The sequence below is a fragment of the Mauremys mutica genome, chromosome 9 (assembly GCF_020497125.1).
Source record: "Mauremys mutica isolate MM-2020 ecotype Southern chromosome 9, ASM2049712v1, whole genome shotgun sequence".
Lineage (NCBI taxonomy): Eukaryota > Metazoa > Chordata > Testudines > Geoemydidae > Mauremys > Mauremys mutica.
This window is the reverse complement of record NC_059080.1, coordinates 79166146-79187571: the sequence shown is the minus strand read 5'-3', so window position 1 is coordinate 79187571 and position 21426 is coordinate 79166146. Positions and strand designations below refer to the sequence as shown.

At 39.4% G+C, this 21426-nt stretch overlaps 1 protein-coding gene across 17 annotated transcripts in view; it reads right to left on the bottom strand.

Moving 5' to 3' along the window:
• Positions 1-21426, bottom strand: part of MBNL1 (muscleblind like splicing regulator 1) — a 234816-nt gene that overhangs the window by 26415 nt on the left and 186975 nt on the right. For 13 of the 17 annotated variants that reach the window (XM_045029489.1, XM_045029488.1, XM_045029500.1 and 10 more), the window contains 3 exons: positions 12054-12224; positions 10577-10669; positions 1000-1200 (listed from right to left, as the gene is read on the bottom strand). In XM_045029489.1, the coding sequence (XP_044885424.1) occupies positions 1000-1200; positions 10577-10669; positions 12054-12224 (465 nt within the window). The remainder of the gene's footprint in view (positions 1-999; positions 1201-10576; positions 10670-12053; positions 12225-21426) is intronic. The other 4 variants (XM_045029493.1, XM_045029495.1, XM_045029496.1 and 1 more) reach the window with 1 other exon arrangement.

Here is a 21426-nt window from a genome sequence, read left to right as displayed (position 1 = left end):
AATACCCTATTAAAAGCATGAAACAGAACAACAAAGCAAATGATATGTTGCTAACATGGTCTTTTAACCTTTCTAAACATTTAATTATAAATATCAAGTCTGTGCAATTTGGGATTATAAACACCAGCCTGCAGACTATGCTGATAACTACAGTTAAGTGGAAAGCCATCTTTCAGCATATTTTGACAGTCTGCAGCACAGTGCTGGCTCAGGGCCTATGTTGCCACAGACATCATAAGGTGTCGAAAACACTGTCAGGCATTTTAGATAAGAAAAGATTCAGGGCAAGGGAGAAGAACAGCTAGAGAGGACTAGAATTTATTAGGACTGTAGCAAAGGATAACCAGGAGGCCTCTGAGGGAATTCAAGCAGTATATACCCAGAAAGGAAATCAGCTAGAAGCTGAAAAAGATCTCTTATACAGGTAGCTAAAGTATCATTATACCAAGTCCTGACTATCAATATCTATCCATCACACCCATTTACATAGCTCTTAGGTGCTGCTACTCTTGTGTTTGGTTTAGCAAATCTTAAGGTTTGAGTGGTACCTATTTGCTTTTGTTTTAGTGAGAAAAGTGTATGTGTTATGAAGTTACAGCATGAAGATCATGTCACATTCTGTTCAGAGGCTTTTATCAAGACATCATATTAACCGTCTGGATCAGAGGCAAGCGCAGGAATTTAAATGTGACCCCTTTTGGAGGAGCACACTCTGTGACTCCACTGAGGCCCAGTGCTGGAGGAGCGGTCAGTTCCTGCCGCGGCCCAGGGACTGGAAGAGTTTGCTTCCCCCTGCCGCGGAGGATCTCGCTCTCTCCCTCACCCACCATAGCCCCAGGGCTTTTTCCCCACCCTCCCCCGCCCCCCAGCCTTGTGCACACCCCTGGTCTGGATTGTAATTTATGTGCTTAGTTAGTTTCCTTCACAAGCACAGAATTGAAGATGCAGGAGACTAATGCATAAGATTAATAATAGGAAATAAAGCATATTACTTCCTACCTCCAGTCTGTCCGTCCTCATTAATTTCTGTGCAGCAGCAGCAGCAGCTGCGGGAACGGGGACACCAGGATTCCCTGCAACCAGCATCGGTGCAGTTGGTAAGATCTCTGCTGGGACCAAGCCTGGGGAGACAGGCCCCAGGTAGGGATTAAAGGCTGCTGATGCATTGGTGGCTAAACTTGGTGCAACTGAAAACATTGGCTGGAAAAAAAAAGAAGAAACGATTCTTTAATGTTTATACTAGTCAGTATATTAAGTTCTACCATATGCTCTAAAGTGGCTGGTTCTGGCTGTCTTTTTACCCATAATAGTAGTGTATTTTTGCTATTAATACAAACAAAACATTTGTTCTAGCTAAGGAATATACAGCAGATATATGGAATCTTAATATACTCATTTAGTAAAAATTCCATTAAGAGGGAATTCAGTTTTAAGACCCCACTCATTTTTGTCTATAAATGGTAATTCTCACATGCATATGCAATGTGGCAGTAGTACGACTGACCTTTGACTCTATCACCCCTTCAGCAGCCGGCCTCAAGTCAGCACTCCCACATGGCCGTGTAAGAAAAGCATCTTACAACTGTGATGTCAGATACCCTCATGTGCACGTTTGAAGTGTGTACAAACATCCACAAATGAGAAAGGAATCTCAGTGGGTGAGAAAAGGCATCCTTACATTCAGTCATTGTTAAACAGCACCGACGTAGATTCTCCTTTTATTTTCCCTACTGTAAATAGGTAGTGAGGCAGCGTAAAAGAGGTCCAATATCAGAATATAACAGCAACAACAACAATTCTTTTTGGTAAAACTAAACAGGTTGCCCATCCAGATATTCAGTAGGAAATAAACGAACAATCTCAGTGCCCTGGATATTGAAGCCAACAACTGGAGCCTTCATAGGCTCCTTCAAGTTCATCCATTGCGAGGAGAACTTAAAAGGGTCCAGAAGCTCAACCAAGACTATAAGACCAAATTCTGTGCCGTTACATTGGTGTAAAACTGAAAGTAACTGTACTGCTCCACTGAATTCAAAGGAATTTCTCCATCAGTATAACTGACAGCAAAACTTAACCCAGAGTCCGTACTTCTGATATCTGAGTAGAATAGCTGGTAAACGCATCATGAAAGCTCTCTTCAAACCTGTATTCTTAGGTACATATTCAGTTGTAGTCTAACAGCCTAATGGATCTCCCTTTCTCTTTCTCGACTGTGTTTTCTCTTAGCCGGGTACACGACACAAGGATGTGTTTTTGTATTCTCTAAAAAGTGACTCAAGTGCTTAGCAAGCCAGGAGCCAAAAATATCATTTTAAATGTTGGACAAGGGGACACTATATACAAAGATAATTTACAAAGCACGGTGGTATAAACTGGGAGTAAATCCTCTGACGTTTCTGGATCTTTATCAATGTCAATGAGAAGAGAATCAGGCAAATTTAGTGTAAGTTGCAGCAGGTTAATTTCATTTTGACAAATTCCATCTAATGCACAATGTACTTTTCATTAATATACTGTTAGTAGATGGAAAAATTAGTATAAGGCATCAAGCAACAGGATTGGCCAGTTAGTGCTGTGACTATATGGATAGCAATGTATGGCTAGAAGAGTCCCTCCTTCAGCTCAATATGCCAACTATAGGGTAAATCATATTTTTTTCTATTCATTTTCTATTTAGATAATTAGGAATATACTGCAGGCTTTAGATCACTGCAATGAGAAGTGTAGCAGATTTTACAAAAGCAGCCTCAAATCATTCTGAACCTTGTCTTACAGGTACTTTGCAAAGTGCTGGATACATTTGTTGTATCAGATTAATAATTAATTATACTGACCCAGTCTAAGGTCCCTTTGCTCTCTCATGGTGCAAAGGTGACTTAGAGCTGCGATAAGCAGGCAGCACAGCATTTCCCCTAGACTGGGGAATTCCCAGATGGTGTGTAAATCCAGCTCTATACATTAAGATGGGAGCAATTCTCAGACAGTGCAGGAGCCCCAGAGAACCATTAAGAGTAGGCATAACTTACAGCACCCGTGACACTGCTCTCAGTTACATCAAGGCTAAATTAGCTCCTAGCTGGCCTCATGATGAAGTAGGGTAAAGATGGTGCTAAGCCACCTTTGCTACCTAGATGAGCTGAGCGCACACCTGAGAACTGCACACACAGAAGAGTATATATATATTATCATGAAAAGAGATATTTGTCCATTTTTCTACTCTAACATCTAAGTTTCTCCAAAGATTTCTCCAAAGAATAAGTGTGTATTACTTATAATAACTATTTTCTTCAGGTCTCAGAAATTTCAGTTTATTCATTCCTTTCTACCACAATATTTCCGTAAAGTTTAGGTGTAGTTAATATAGGAAATATATCCTGCAAAACCTGGTACTAATTGTTTCTGATTAAACTAGGTAAATAAACCATGATTTGGTTGATCAACATACACAGTATCTGATAGTATGATACAGAAACAAGGTAAAAAAATATACAAACCATAACTTCTTTGAAAAAGTTGATATTTTGTAACTGTGCCAAAATAAATGGAAATAAAATATTAATTCACATTCTGAAATTAAACAAATTGAGGGAAGGGGATACAAGGTAGAGGCAAAACATTTCTAAATGCTTCACAGCAAGTCAAGGAAACTCCTTGGGTTCCCACAAAGCCTCAGCTTCTATTGCTGAGAACATTTCATTAAATCCTTTATACAAGGATTTAGTGCAATCCAGAGTAAGTCAGAAGAGGGGTTTGTGGGCAAGGAGGTTATATAGTTTGTTGAGCACAGGAATGGGAGTTGGGACTCCTATATTTTATTCCAATCTCTGTTACTGACATTGTGTGCTGTTGGGGAAGCCCCTGGTTTATCATGATTTGCCTTAATTTTCTCATCTGTAAAGTGGACATCATACTATGCAGTGTTGTTGTAGCCATGTTGGTCCGAGGATATTAGAGAGAGAAGGTGTGTGAGGTCATAGCTTTTACTGGACCAACTTCTGTTGGTGAAAGACTAGCTTTCGAGCTTACACAGAGCTCTTCCTTCATTGTCTGCTGTTTGTGTTGCACTGAAACAGTTTGACACTTTGACACAGAGTACTATGGACTGGTCATGAAATAATGTAAAATCACAAATATTATATAAAATGGAAAAAATAAATTAGAATTAAAAAAAATCTGAAATTCAAAACTGAAATTTTGACATTTTTCAAAATTAAAAATTCCCCAAAGCTTCTTTTTATTTTGAAATTTTGTTCTATGGGGATTTTCATCACAATAGATGCTTTTTTCAAAATATTTCAGTATGATGAAAATGGCATTTTTCAATGAAAAAACATTTTGACAACAAATTTCCATCCAGCTCCACCCACAAGGATAAATTGGTCTCACTACATATCCCATATATCTTAATAATCTCTTACATTAAAGCAAACAATAAATACATTAAGGTTTACAGTGAACAAGGAAAACAGGAAGACTTGATTTTCAGGCAGAACTGGGTCTCTCTCTTTATGCATCTAATTTTGTGGCTTCAAACAGCAATTTTGCCCAGATATCTAAACACCTCATTGTGCCTATATGTCTTGTAGACAGATATTCAAGCAACAGAAATTGTTCATACAAATAATAGCAGGGACAAACTATTTCCTGCAACTATTTGCACCCACAACATGTTTCAAAATCTGGCAATGACCGCACCGCACCTCAAGCCGGGGGGGCCCTTGTCTAGCCTGTCAGGGGAAGTTATGTACCTCTTTAAGGGCAGAGACACGGAAGCTGCTGCAGACACAGATCAGGTCAGCATGAGGATGTTGACTCATCTTCCCCTCCTCCCCCCAGGGAGCTGGAAGAGTGGGGAAAGTACATAGGTGCAAGCTGGGCGGGCTTGTAGGGAAGGAACACAATGGTCGGATAAATGATTTGATAAGGGTTTTAAAAGGAGGTGTTTGTTAAAGGAATGGAAACATTGTGGGTTCTTGGCTTCAATTGTAGGGAGCCAGCCATCCTTCCATTACAGACCATCTCTTTACCCTCAGTCAAGGTGTGGGGGAGGATAAGGTCCCAGCCGCTGGTTGGCTGGGGAGCAGGATGGACGGGGAGGGTGGGCGAACAGAACCCCTGGGTAGCTATTGAAATGATCATGGAGTCATCTGCACTGAAAAACTTTTATCTATTGGGTACCCCCAGACAGTTGTTAATAAAGTTGCGGCCTAATTAAACCACATCCAGTGTCTCCTGCCCTCCTCCTGGTGAAGCTGGATAATGAGGCTGCATTAACATTGTATGAATAACCTTTATTTTGGGAATTTCATGACTTTTGAGAGCTTAATTTTTCCAACCTTGGTACTTAGTTATTTCTATTTTTTTATTTTTACATTTAATTTCCTTGGATCCTCAAAGCAAAAATAAATAAATAAAGCATAGAACTATTTGATTTGAGTTTATTTATGCCAATAAAATCCAGGATCTGTAGGTACGATAAACTAATTTGTAATCCAACACGCTCCAATACAACTGTCTGCAACTCACTGAGTTCCTTGAACCCTATTCAGCTTGCAAATGTTACAGGCTTTAGTACAATGTCCCTTAATAAACATGTCCTTAACCCATGTTAATAAAGAGTTCAGAAACCTTCTAATATTCACATACAAAATTGCCAATTTTGATCAGAACACATACGAAATGTGTTCTCAAGCTAGAATAATTCAGAATCGGCTGAACTGGCTCACTTTTCAACATAAAAACAAAAACCAATACAAAAACCCTCAACACCTCTGCAATGAAACCAAACATGGCAATTTTCATAAAAAAGGAATCTGAGAAAGTTATGAGACCGGCAACTTATAATATAGCTTTCAGTAGCTGCTACCTGCGCCTGCAATATTAGGTTATTACTTTAACAAAAAGGGGATTTCTTTAATCAACAAGCCTCAGAAAGTAAAGGTGCTGGCACATTCTGTTGAAGACTTCCCTTGTGGCTACATCAACGAAAGAGAGCTCCATTAGTCAAACTTCACACTGTTTCACAGCTCAGAATAAATTCCCAGGCAGCTTTATAGAATACACTGTTGGCTGACAATTATAGTTAAATCAAGGGACACAACTTTCTGGCAGTGTATAAACAGTGGACCTTCAAGTCACCGAGAAAAGCCATACACAATATCAGGGTGTTGGCAGCACAAACTTGCTCCCACTGAAACTTCACTGGAAGCAAAATTTGTTCCCAGCACTGGTAGCACTAGTGGGCTGAGGCTCTGCCTGGTTCATAAGCACAAATCAGTAATTTAAGAATCTGAGGCAATCCTGATAAGTACAAGGAGGATGCCTCGACAAAGCTGAAAGAAGAATTAGTATATATCTGTAGGGTTTGCAGATGTGGTTCTTTCTGATTCTCCACTTGTTGAGCCTTGTGTAGCCACATACTTTACCCATGTAAAATGTAAGCAAGTCAAAACAGCAGTGTTTTAGACAGGTCTGGGCTACACTAGCGGGGTGGGGGTTGAACTAAGATACGCAACTTCAGCTACACTACTCACGTAGCTGAAGTCGAAGTATCTTAGTTCGACTTACCTGGCCGTCCTCAGCTCCCTTGTTGACTCCACTTACTCTTCCTGCTGTGGAGTACGGGAGTCGATTCGGGGATTGATTTATCGCGTCTAGACGAGAGACGCGATAAATCGATCCACGATACATCGAACACTACCCGCCAATCCAGGGGGTAGTATAGATGTACCCATAGTTAGACTGTAAGCGCCTCAGGTCAAGGACTGTGTCACCTATGTATTTGTACAGTGTCTGTCAAAATGGGACTTCAATCCTGCCTGGAGCTTCTAGGCACTAATTTTAATAATACTTTTTACTCACTTTGCACAGATATTATCTGTAGGACATGAATTTTACAGTAGCTAAACTCCTCCCCCCCACCCCCGCATGATGACCCATCTTGGATGACTGTGTCCTGGATTTCTCCTCAGCTATGTGACCCCGTTAGTGTTCTAAAACTATCCCATGTACTGCAGACCGTCTTGACATTCAGAGTACAAAAATAGGTATCTTCCTGGATTATACTCTAACATGGCTTAAACACGAGAAGAATTTTGTCACCTTAAAATGTTGTTTTTCATGAGGTGGGACGGAACCTGTGGTATCCTGCTAGACTTCCCTCAAATGTTATGTAAGCTTTAAGGACTGGCCATCAACACAATTAAGAAACAGAGGAGATGGACTCAGAGGCTTAGGATAAACACTACTTAGGGCTTGGAGAAGTTTATATCCCCTCTTCTCTTTCCCACTCTCCAAAATGTTTGCATTATATTAGGGCCTGGAATTAGCCTGTATAGGATTCAAGTTCTCAAGCCCGATGGATGTGGTCACCTGCTCACTGGCTCAATCCTACCCACCTCCCTGCCTGCCAAGAAAAACTATTAAAAGTTGACACATTCCCAAATGCAGATTTGAATTTACCTTTCTCTTTGCCACCAGTAGAGGGGTAGCAGTGCAAAAATACTGCTATTGGACAGACAATGCTTCAGCACTGTTGAACCGTTGCTTCAGCACTCAGAATGCCCTTCTGACCCTCTGCCTGCTCTGAGCGCTCTCCATAAATGTGTGCATTTTGCATTAGGGTGGGGAAGGATGTTAAAGTGACAGTATTTTCAGAATATCTCTTCCATGTTTATTATACTTTTAAGAAATTCAGGAGTAGAGCTGGTTGGGAATTTTTTGACATAAGATTTTTTTTTATCAGAATATGCTGATTCCGAAATTGATCTTGGGAATGTTCCAGATTTGAAACTTTCATCAAGAAAGCTCTCTCGGGTCCTTCATGGGAATTTCTGGTCAAAATATATAAGAGAGAGTGAAAACATACATACAAGCCTTTACCCATTCTGGAGTAGCCAGTAGCCTAGGGGCTAAGGTACTCACCAGGATTGGAGAAGACCTGAGTTCAAATCTGTACTCTACCTGATTTAGAGGAGGGATCTGGACTCAGGTCTTCCACATCCCAGGTGAATGCTCTAACAACTACCAGGTTATTGGCAACTGCAGGGTGTGGAGAACTGAAAAACATTCTGAACTGTCAGAAACCATTTACAGCCCAGCTCTATCCATCAGGCAGCAAAAGTTTCTAGAAAATGCAAATAAGCAGAAGCGGGAGAAGAGGCTGAATTGGAAGGCTCAGGAATTTAAGATCGGGAATGTTAAGCTGATGTGGTATTTTAGTTTTGTTTTATACATTGAAGAGGTGCATCAACTTGAAATCTAGTCATTTCATAAATGAAATTTCAGTATCTGTCCCTAAATCCCCTGCCAATTTTTGTGGTTTTATGATCCCATCTTTCAAGCCCTGCACAGATATAAAACTCGTATCTGCATCCAATCCACAAAAAATGGGCTACGGATATTAAGTAGATATCTGTGGATTTGCAGGGCTCTACCCATCGTCCTACTTTTTTATTTAAATGTTTTTCATACTTAAATACTCATCTGTGCTGAAAAAGACAAGTCCAGGGCCTCATTAACATCCTTGTTGTGAGAACAACACAAACTCAAATACAAAACTGATAAGCAATAGCCCATGCTATATTTGTAACCAACACCACCTTCCAAGATACTGAACTTCCACCAGTCAAGAAAGCTGAAGTGCTTCGACCAGGATATACTCCTCCATCAGAGTTTTTAGTTTGAAGTCAATGAAACTTGTGCTCCTGTGTCACCTAGGTGCTTTTGAAAATCCACACATAATTGCCTAAATGTGGGTTTAGGAGTCCAATTTAAGTCTGCTATTTTGAAAATGCTGGCCTGTGTGTATAAAAAGTTCACAATAACTGTTAATGTACAGAAAATCTAAATAACTTTTCACTGATAGCCCTGAAGCAGTTTTGTTTTGAAGTGACAAAGATTTTATGGCACTTTGAGAAAAGTTTTATTAAAAACTATAATTTTAGTGAAACTGATGGGAATAAAGTTATATACTTTAAGTATAGTTTTATACTTAAGTGTTTACAGAGTCAATTCATTTTCAATATTTTTCACTATCGCAGTTTGTAAAATTCCACTAAGATACCTTACTAGCAGTGGCCCCATCATCGAACATTTAGTTTATTATAAATTTTAATCTGAAGTTGCAAGAGCACAAATTTTCAAAGTAGTTTTATAAAACCTCAGCCTGATTTTAATCAATGATTTTTAAAAATCATGTGATATAAATGATTTAAATTACCTTGATTTAAATCTCTTCACCTTGGGGAAACTGACTATAATCACAGGAAATAGATTATACATACAGGCTGACAAAAGAATAAATTAAATGAACAGGAAAAAAAAGAGAAAATATTTTTTCTCTAATCTCTTCAAGTTACAGTATTCATGGCCATTACTGATATAAAAAATAATTTAAAATGTTTGTCAAACAGAAGTATGGTTTTTTAATTGATCCTATCACTTTACTTCCTCACTTCAGGTTCTTTGCTAAATTAGTTCATTTTGCTTTGGTTAAATCATATGTTATTGATTTTTAGTAAACAGAACACAAGGCAAAAGAACCAGAGTCAAATGGGATCATATATATATTTTTCCTACAATACTCTGTAATAACATCTGTTTCAATTATGCTCAGGAAATCATTAAACAATTTTAGGGCCAGATTATTACAGTGACATCCATTTGCAGACAATATCGCTGGTGCACCAAAAACCCCTATTGTACATGCACATATTGAATGCACATGGCTTTTGAAAAAATAAATTCTATTGTTTTTGCACTCAAGTGATTGCATACAAAAATTGCACATGTAAGAGTTTTGTCCCTTAATATAAAGGGCTTATTGGAACACAAACAGAAGCCTTTGTGCTATGCTTTAAAATACATTGACCAAAATTCTGCTCCCAATTTGGGTACTGCATGGATGTAAGAAAAGGCAGAATTTGACCTACCAACTTTAATATTAAAGTAAATGTTACTTCCATTTGTTTATCTTGCAGAAAATTATTGTTCTAGTATTGTTTTAAAATAGAAATGTCACTGTAGCTTAGCTATAGCATCTATATATTAGTACAGTATGTGCAAAGCAAAGCTGTGTTTGGTTATACTGCATTATACAAATAAATTATGTGTTATGGACAATATTTTGCCAAAGCACCATCCTAAACTTGCACAGTCAAGTTCTTGCATGGTCCAAAACTTGGATTTGCACAAATACATCTATGGTTTTGGATGTTCAAAAACTTGGATGACCAGTTTGGGGCTATTTTGAAGATATAACCCACAAAACATATTCTTCATTTGAGCTATTTGACTGGTACAAAGAATGAGATTATTTCATATTAGAAAGCAGGCATAAAACAGAGTGCACCAACTCACATGTTGAGGCCTTTGGTAGGCCTACATTTTAGAGTACTATCTGGGTTATACTTTGATAACATTATGTCATCTCCACGGTTAGTATGGTACCTTAACATTCTGTAGTTAGTATGCTGTTGTCAGTCTACTTAATTTCCTTGCTTTAACTAGTACTACTTTTAATTTGAAGAAAGGCCTATCACAACACAGCAAAAATTAAAATGGAATATTTTCTCACCTTGAACGTATGGTATTGATAATTGGTATCAATGTCGATGTAATATGGAGATCCCTCCCCCCCTCTTTTTTGGAATGACTGAGGCATATAGTTCTATGAGAGAATAATAATTGTATTGAGTTAACTAATTAAAATATGTTTAAAAAAATGACTGATATTTTTAAAACCAGCAAGCATGGGACCTTGCAACTGTTTTACACAACTATGATAGTTCTTGCTACTGCTCTGATTTTTGCAATGTCTCTACTTTTACATTTAGGAATTTTAAATTACTACTACATTATTTTAAAATAAAAACCAAGTTAAAAAGAAAATCACAAATTATGAATGCAGTCTGCTAGGGAAGCAGGCAAAAGGAAGGTATCCAAGGGTGAATTCTATGTCATCAAGTTACCCCCAACGAAGACAGGATGCTTGGGGAACAAACAGGGGAAAGTGCAGATGTAGGGTTTTCCAGCCATTCACTTCTCATAGGCTATCACTTTACCTCCCTCCATCCCTATGTATTAAATAAAAGAACTTCTGCAACTGGCAGTGCAATGGACTGCCTTATGTACTTTTTTGCATAGAACACACGAGTCCTGTTCATCTTTATTGGTACCCTCCAGTAACTGAGTTAGTGGCTTGGACCTGAAGGATTGGGGGCCAAATTTATCCTCAGTTTAACTCAACTGACTTTAGTGGAATTATATCAGCAATGTGTCCTGCACTGTGTGTTCAACTCCCAACTGCGTATGTATATAGTTGGCTGATGACAGTCATATTTATATACACTGAGCTGTGGATCATTGCAGCAACATAAACTAACTCATCCCCTTGGAGACCAGTTTACATGATACACTGACATGTGCATATTAAGCAAGGTATCAGAAAAGTAGGACAGGCAATATGTATTAATGATTAGGGCATGTTGTAACCAGAGAATAGATTTCTGATAGGTTTTCCTTATTAGTCACATTTAAAAAAATGGGATTAATTTACTGATCCTTCTGCCTGACAAGCCTGATGTGTTGACCTTGAACGTCAAATTTATATTAAACACACAGGTCAAACTGCCAGCTTTGAACTTTGTCTAACAGCGTACTGTGAACATGTAGTAATTTTAAAATTCCTACAGCATATGAACTGTGCAAAGGAAATCTATTTTGCTGGCACTCTGGATGGACATACATTTTTTCAAATTAAAATTAACATAATTAAATCAACAAAACAAGAAATAATATTATTCCAAGTACAGTTCATACAAGGTAAAATAAAGCACTGTGAATGGTTACAGAAAGGCATTTTATTGTATTTGATTTCTCCATCATTTAGTGGTTGATGCCAAATTTTACTGGCATTCTTACTAGATATCTGATACTATATACTGATACTTATATCATCAGTCTTAGTCTATTTGCAATAACTTGTTTTATAATTATCAATGGCTCTTCACTATGTTGCCCTGTTGATAAATAAGAGTTGGAAACATGCTTACCACAGGTTGTAATGGGGCACCAGGCATCATGGCATTGGCTAGTTGCATTTGCTGGGCCAGCATGGCCATGTTCTTCTGCTGAATCAGGTTATTGCGTCCATTTATCTCCAACTGTGTTTTTAAGTGTGGGGGTGGGTGAAGATATTTGCAGTTCTCTCTTGAGCATCGACCCTACACATAGGAGAAATGAGCATAACTGGTGTTAAAACTGCCACAGGAATATCTACCTTCATTATGTCACCAAACAAAAGAAACCAAAGATCTAGGGAGAAAAAAACAGGTAATTCTATGGATAACCAAATATTTATAAGAGCAACAACAAATAAAGAATGATAGCATTAAAGTAGTATCACTAAACTATATGCTTTTACAGCATGTCCCCAGAGAACTACTGTTGCTAAAAGTGAGCAAAATGCTGTTTCCTTGAAAAGAAAACATAACTGTTTTCTGTGGTTACAAAATCTTTTTCAATTAAAAATACCCTAGCCAACTACTGGAGTACAGTCCAACTTTAAAAGTGAGCCCAAGAAAGTACAAATACTATTCTCAACATGCTAAAGACTGATCTGTTTGCATTAGAATAAGGGGAATAGGAAGCAATGAAAGGTTAGACTAGCATTCAAGGGTAGTGATATTACTAGGGAACTAACACTGCAAACCAATACGGTTCTACAGCTCTGATTATAACTACAACATGGCACTCCTGGGAAAAGGTTATCATATAAAATACTTTTTTTTTTTTGAAGTGGCCTATGAGAGGCAGAAACCAACTGTGGCAGTAATATGCATGTTCTATACAATAAATTGGACATGCTAATTTTGTCTGGATTAAAAGGATGCATAAATGTGAACTTCAGTTACATTTTTTTAAAAAATGAGATAGAAGTAATTTCAGGTACATCACCTACCCCAGAGTCCCCCTGCCAAGAAGACAAATTTGCCTGTTATTTCAGAACTGTTTCTCTCTTCCCTGGTGCTGTTTGAAAGACCCCACACATAACAAAGGAAAATTACTTCAGAAAATGTTTTCAAAAGTGACCTCTGATTTTTGGGTGCCTTCCTTAAAATCTGGGGTCCCAGCTTGTGAAACTACGAGGCCTCATTTTTGGGAGTGTTAAGCACTCACGGCTCCAGCTGAAGTCACTGAAACTGTGCAAAAGCTACAATCTAAAAACTAGGCCGAAGGTTTCCAGAATTGGGCATCCAAAAAGGTGGGCACCTAAAATCACGTTGGAAAATGCTGGCTTTCCTAAATATACAGGAGAAAGAGTAAAACTGAGTACACACAAAATGCTGCCAAATGCACAAAGTAAACACACTGAAAAGCAGGAAAAACAATTTCCCTCAGTAAATCTCGGTTATAGAAATTTTTGTAACAGCACATATCACAACAGTAGATAAAACATTACCAGAGAGAAGTATGATTTTTAAGATTGTATCCCTTTAACATTTCATATGACTGAGATTAGAAAACATCATCATTCATTAGCAATACGAAAAGCCCTATGCAATAACTGTTCTTAAACTTTCAACAATGAAGCCCGTTCTTCCTCTGAGACACTAAATCAACTGAAAAAACAAAAATACAAGTAGAATAAAATCTTTTGTTGGGAGAACAGATCTCTTAAACTGTGAATTTTCGCTTTCTCTCTTAATCTTTGAAATGAATCCAAGCAGGAGCAGAGACAGAAAAACAAAGCCCTAATTTAAGCTGTTTTTATCTGGCTTGGCTTTGCTTTTTCAGGAAACAAATTAACTCAGTATAGTTTGACCTTATACTGAATTTTGCTCAAAAAAACTACAAAGCTAATTTGAACTCTCTTTTTAAGTAAAAAAACAAAACAAAACCTTGTTTTCTACCTATCTTTTTCTACTCTTGGCAGCTCAACATATATGAACCTAATTTTCACAACGAGCCAATTGGCATTTCAATGATCTTTGAATAATTCAGTATGTCTGATAATGGGATTTTACATAATTCTTGAAATCGCTTTGGGGTTATGTATCCATTGCAGTCACTCTAAAGAAATACTGCACTAAAATGTATTTTTCAGAGCACCTGTTTATAATTATTTAGAACATATCCATGAGTGAAATATAGTTTCCATTACAAGATTCAATCTACTGAATCCTGTTTATCCAGAGCAAGGATGGATAACCAGATATACCAATTTATTACAGGTACAATAGAAAAAATGCAGATGCAGGTACAAAACAAACAATAGCACTATCATGCTGGTCAAGTTGAGAGACATATTTATATAGCTTCTTGCGCTAGCAGTCCTCAGAAGGTCATGGACGATGGTTCTGTGACAGGCTGAGGCATATTAGGGAAAGGATGCCTTGCTACAGAAAGCCAAAAATACTTCCACGACGTGGGGCTGTGGACCTGTCTGGAGGGAGAAGAACTTATGCTCCCAACCTCCCAATTTTGCATCTATCCATACCCCCAGCAGGGATCACAATGGTGGTGGGAGTTAATACAGCCTCAGCAAATCCCCAGAGTATCCCTTCCCACAGTAAAAGCTGTGGCATGGGGATCAGGTGGAGGAAATCTAAGTGAGAATCCCCTCACAGAGTTCGTCCCTTATTGTTCTGCTGGGGGTGTGTGGTTTACCCTCATTTGGAATAAGTCACAGGCCCTGCCCCCAAGTCCCATGAATCTTCTGGGATCTGCCGGAGGCCCTGACCATCCATATGTAGGCAGAGAAAGCAACTCTTCGTGGCATGTTTTCTTTGGAGCCACACTGCTCCAGGGGCTTTCCCCGGCTACAGCTGCCCCAGGGATCCCTTTTGGGGGGAGGACCAGGGGACTGTGGAAGTGGCTCTAAAGACAAGCTCCGGATAATACAGCCCCAGTTTATATTATCTTTTCCAGGTAAAGTCCACAGAGACAGAGTGGGACACTCCTGCCCCTGGCTTACCTAGTCCTTGCCCTTTTTCTCTTTCCCTCCCAGTCTTACAGAGATCGCAGGAGCAGAGCGCCCTCTCTGAAGTCTGAAAGAAGGCCATTCCTTGTAGGAGGCTGACCTTGCTTACCAGATGGGAGGAGACAATCCATGCCTCAGAGGATCCCCTCTGCCTGTGGATCCGGGGGACACAGTCCACCATCATTTCCATTAGACTTACCCCTATGTAAGGCAATTGGATTCGGCTGAGACAGTGAGAATGCAGACTTTGCAGGGCCATTTTGCAGCCCCAAAATATACACTTTAATATTAAAAATACCTTGTTATTCTTTTTTGAAACACATGAATGGAAGGCTATATTAAGAATGTACCATTATTGTACCTGAACTCTTAAATTCACTCAAGGGTAAATTTGAATAAATTGAAGAAATCAAATTTTATGACTTATGACTTTTTTAGAGTTCTCTGTCCATCTCATAGAAGAACATGTCTCATCCTTAAATAGCAAAAACCGATATTTCCTAATATTCAACATTTATACACACACACACACACACAAAATATTACATCTGGCTTATGGACTGCATTTTTCTGTAACAACCTCCACAAAAAAAGTTTCTTCAGTGTTGTTTTGCTAAGCCATCTAATCAATGAAGATCTCACACAGAGAATGTATGTATCTACACAGTGCATATGCTGTGGCATAAATATAACATAATTCCCTCATGATGTTCCAAGCCACCATAAGGAGGATCTGATTGGCCAAATATCGTATCTAACTAAAAACTACAGCCATTTAACAAGACTGTGATGATCTGTAAGACAGTTTACATCCAAAACCAAATAAAGTTCTCCTCTTCCAAAAAGAAATTCTAATCTGAAATTGCAAGGTAGGGTGATAGGAAAGCAAGAGATTTCTTATTCAGCTTTGACAACTAGAGATAATCCTGTCTAATGCTACAACAGGACATGGCTTTATCTAGAAGACAGAATGTATGGGCCGCATTAAACAGAAGTCTGTGGCTGTGATGCAGCTAGGCTAGAGGACTGCAGTGTGTCAGCTTTGTTTTGCTGAGTCACTTTATGAAATCCTCCTTTCTTTCATTAGTTTAAAGTCCGACTCAATGTTGTTTTAAATCTTTTTTTTTTAGTTTAGCAGAGTGTTGAGAAAAATAACGATGTAAGGGTTAAAAAGGTCACAGGACAGAGATTGGGAAGCCCAGAAACTAAATTTTACAGTTTCCTTGCAATTTTCTCCTCAGGCAGAAAGGTTTGGACTAGTCTTGAAGGCAGCAGAGTATGGTATTGCAGCCTTCTATCCCTTTGCATCCTGGGAATCCCCCGGGAAAGGAATCCTCATTCCCAAGAAAAGGCTGCCCTAAGCTGCTTCTCTGATTCCTTCCTCCCCAGCAGCATGGCTCCTATAGGTGGGAGGTGACTCCAATCCAGCGAGCTACATTATCCACTTTAGAATCTGACTAGAAACTCTGGATGGATAGTGAGAATACATATAACTCTAAGAATGGAGAAGGCAGGCAAGCCGAAAAGGAGCTCCACTTGTAGGAGCTCCACTTGTAGGTACTTAATTTCACAGTAAGTAATTTCATATAATCACTTCTCTACTTTTATGTACAAAAAGGGTCACTGTAGCAGGTCTTTTGTACAACACTACAGATCAGGATACAGTGGTGATAGAGAGCTAGGTAGAAGAAGGGGCAAATGGAGGGTGAGTGGTAAAGCACACAAAGAGAGCTTTAAGGCCAGATCCTCCACTAGTATACAGTGCCATAACTGCACTGACTTCAATAAAGCTGTGCCAATTTACACAAGTTGAGGATCTGGTCTCTAATGGACACAGTCGGGGCTTCATTCCTTTGGCATAAACAATCGCTGGAGCATACATATTTGGAGCGAGAGGCCCACGCCTGGCCTGCTTCTTGTCCTATACTATGTAAGTGTAACTGATTTGCTCGTTTGCATTTGGTACATCTCCAGCCATTGTGAAGATTTTGTGAGATTCTTATTTACCCATCTTTGTAGTGTGCCAGACACGCTGGCCACAGATCCCTGCACTTGGCCAGAGTACAAATGGAGTCCGTGGGACTGTATAAGGGCAGCGTCTGGGCTAGAATCAGGGTCTAAAGCTATCGGGCCAGATTCTGTGATCACTTATACTGGTTTTAAAGCCACCTAACTTCATTTGTGTCAAAAGACTCAGACCTGAGTCAGTCCACTCAGAGCAGAATCAGCCCATTAGACCTTGTTCTCCATAATTGTGTGATACAGTTAAATGGCAACTGCGGAAGTCTGAGTTAATGGCTATATGTAACGTTGTGATTCTACTATGAATAAAAGGATTTCCTTGTTAGCCTGTCAAAGTGACAGAATACGTTTGATTGGATTAAGGCAGATGACAATTTAGGTGAGAACATCTGCTCTCAAACAGTTAAAGATTTGTTAAAACTTTAAAAAACAGGCCAATGGTATACATAGTAAGCTGTGCTGGGTGTCCTCATCCCTTGCAAATATATCTTCAAATGTCAGCAGCAGGTAAAAAAATAAAGTCAGGGTGCAGTTAATGGAGAAAAATGCAACAATTACATTGTAGACAAGATATGAAATATTGTGTGTAATCTGACCAAATAATGTAGCACTTTGAAACTGACTATCTCGGGGACCCAGTCTAATATTTCAAATAAAGATTAGGATACTATGTGATAATCAAATCCTATGTAATAAATATTAGAGATTTGTGGGGGGAGGGAGGTACATTAAAAACAAAAAAAATAAAAAAAAATCCAGAAAAGTGTTGAATTTTAGCTTGTTATTTCAAGCATAAAATGAGTACATAAATCTCAATTTTCAACATTACTATAAATATAGCTGAAAAAAACATGCCCTCAAATCAGATATATAGTCCTGTGCAGAAGGATGGAATGTATTGTGCATGTGCAGAAGGATGCAATTGGTTTAGTAGGTCTCTTTAATCTTCAACTCCTGTGATGTTATGACATTACAGCAGTCCTGAAACACCTTTGAAGCCGGAGTAATGTCATCACCCCACATAACTGCAACTTTCAGTCTGAAGTCCAATGGCCAGATTTTAAAAAGGTATTTAGGTGCCTAACTCCCACTGAAATAAATGATAGACACCTAAGTACGTTCAAACATCTGCCCCTGAGTCAACAAGTGATAGTGCTTGTGGGGATTAGTTGCATAATTCTCAAAGTCTTAATGGGAAGGCATACCGATTACATTTCCAGATGATTATGGGCCAGATTCTAGTTTGCAATCTGGCTCCTTTACACTAAGTAACACAAAGGAGCCAGAATCTGGCCATGATTACCAAGCTAAGAATTCTCCTAGCAGATGGGAACTTCCAACAGGCATAAAAGCTGGTGGGGCTGACTCCTGTGCCAACTGTAATGCCCCAGGGCAGAGCTATGTCAAGGAGGGAGGGGAAGAGCCAGTGATGGAACAAAGCTCCGCTCCTTAGAGACCATAGTCAACTGTCAGAAGTATAGAGCAGCCCCTAGGCTGCTATAATTGTCAGATGGGTCAGGAGAACTTAAGAATCATGTAGATGTAATCAGCAACCTGAAGTCTCCCGTCCCCCACTCTCCTGTACCAAGCTATCTTGGCTCAGGAGGGAATATGGCCCTTAATCTTTAAAGATTCATTAGAACTGACTGATCCTGGTTGATTTTTTAGCAACACACTGACAGCATGGACAGGTATTTAAATCAAATTTGCACAGATAAACCAACTTCATTTCAACACATGACTTTCCAATCAAATTTAATATAAGTTGTAATGTTCTGTAAAAGAACCAGCACCTTTGGACCATCTTTAGTTTGGTCTAACTTTTTTATATTAAAATCCACATTAATGATCCCTGCTGACAACTTACAGAAAAAAATCACAGATCTTTACCAGCTGCCTGAAAGATGACATTTTACACTGAAGCAGTGTGGAAATCAGACTTAATTACTGTCAAATGAGTAAAGTGAAACTACAGTATGAGCACTCCTTGAGTTACCCCATTTTAGACTAAAAAAGAACGTGATTCACAGATACAGTGTGGACACAGATTAGTCTCCTACTTTCCTATTTTCCCTATAGATTTTCATTGTCTCTTTCTCACTCCTTCCATTTTATGGGGGATTTTTAAGAGATGAGCTACAAATAGGGAAATGTCACTGGTTCAACTTGTGATGCTGGCAGCTCATGCCAAGGGCCACATGTCCCAGATGGACACTGACAGATACATAGCCGGAATCTGTCCAGCTCACTTGTGGGTTAATAGCGATAAAATAAATATTAGCATTCTAAGAAAAAGTTTAGTGTTTAGATTCTATTAAATGACTGTGAGTTGCTACATGCATTAATCTTACTTGTAATAATATTTGTGTTCCATATTGTAACATAATATTTGAGCAGTTGTATTGTGAGCCTCTGTGACTGTATGAATCACCAGACAGGAGAGGGACATTAATTTGTGTGAAGAGCTGCTCTTCTATAGAAATTGTTATTCCCCTTTCAAAAGAGGAAGTGCATCAATACTTGACAGGCTATAGGTGGATCTTACAACTGAAACTGTCCTATATCTGGACTAAGGAATTGTCAACAAAAGAACTAAAGACTTATTTTTTTCTGTACTCCTCCCCATTAAGATGAATCATGCAAGTGGACTCCTCCCATCAGCCAAATTTGCAGCTCAAAGCACGTGGCAGGATGGGATAAAAACCCCAAACAAAAGGAATGAAGTATCTCTATGGTGCTTGGACTCTGCAGGGACAAGGTGTTTCTAGGCATAAGCAAGAGATCCCCAGCTGCTTATCCTGGATTATCCCTAAAGGTCAAAAAGAGCTTGCTGATTATAGAAACCTATATTTCCTTTTGAAACTTTAGACTGTAAACTCATTGGTTTGTCTATGTTTGCTTGCTTGCTTTAATCTTGTTTAATCTTGCTTGCTTTAAACAACTCCCTAATTTCCTTTATCTATTTAATAAATCGTCATACAGGTTATTATAGAATTGGTTACAAGCATTGTCTTTGGCGTGAGGCCTAAAGTGCAACTGACCTGGGGTAAGTTACTGGTCCTTTGAGATCAGGAGTAAACTGAATGTTGTTGTGATTCTTCGTGTAAAGGGCCATCTATCCCAGAGATATACTCACCTGGGTGGCAAGACAGACTGGAGTACCCAAGGGGGCTGTCTGTGACTCCTGTGTTAAGGCTGCTAATGTGCCTGAGGAGTTTGCATTTGGTGCAGTTGATTGGTGAAATCCAAGTTTAGAACGCCAGCTAGAGGTTTGTGCCTTGATTTGTAACGATCTGCCCTGAGGTTGGTACTCATGCACTTGCATCACCACTAGGAGCATTACACACCTGAACCAGTTCTGTGTCTTGAAACAAGCTCCCTTTAATTTTAATCTCCCTCTCCTCCCCCCGCAAGAGATAGATGTATGCCAAAGGAGAGAGAAGGAGAGTCAGTAAATGCTCTGGGGCCTCCATCAAATGCCTGGCATACCCCACCATAGAAAACTTGCATCAAATGCCCTGAGAACACATCAGGCAAACATGGCTGTGTTATATTTATAATCACATAACCAAAGAACAACACTGGTTGGTGCAACCTGACTTACAGAATTTAAAATATAATACATTATCAAGATACAATTCTGATACTTGAGAATGACACTGCATTTTGTCCTTTCTTTTAAAATCAAGACTGTCACTGGAAAAGAATTAGGCTAATAGCTGCCATCTGGAATGTTATATATAAATGAGACTTAACATTTAGCTCTCTGATGAAAATGGCTGTGGCACTCTAAGAGGACATGCGGGGATAGGAAGCGGGGAGGTGGTAGTGGGGATGTATGGCGTCACTACTCTTAGTAGGGTTAGCATATTTCAGGTTCCCCAAAAGAGGACACTACGTAGGAGTGGGAGGGGGGAACAATTGGGGGAGCTGGAGAGGTACTTAATGGAGGTGGGGGACAGTGTTGGTGGGGATACTCACGGTGGCAGGGCAACTGGCACAAACCCAGGACACAGCAAAAGCTGTTAGTTGGCACCTCCCTGCAGGACCCCTCCCCCTCTAGGGCTGGGAGCCGAGGCCTGGGTGGGCAGGATTTGGCAGCTGTAGCTGCCGGGGAATGGACCAATCAACTGCCGATGCTGGGGAGGGACCAATTGGGAAGTGGATCAATCGGTGCTCTTTCTGAGCCACAGCCTCTGATCTGCAAAAACCCTGGACATTTCCTGTTATTTGAAAAATCTGCCCAGTCAGAGGACGGAGGCTCAAAAAAGAGGCAATGTCCGGAAAAACCCGGAGGTGTGGTAATCCTAACCCTCAGTGTACTGGTGCTTTGTTTTCCAACAGTCTCAATTTGGATATTACCATAATATCCAACAAAATGCATTTGGATGACAGTAAATGAGGAGCTACGAGGAAAGAGT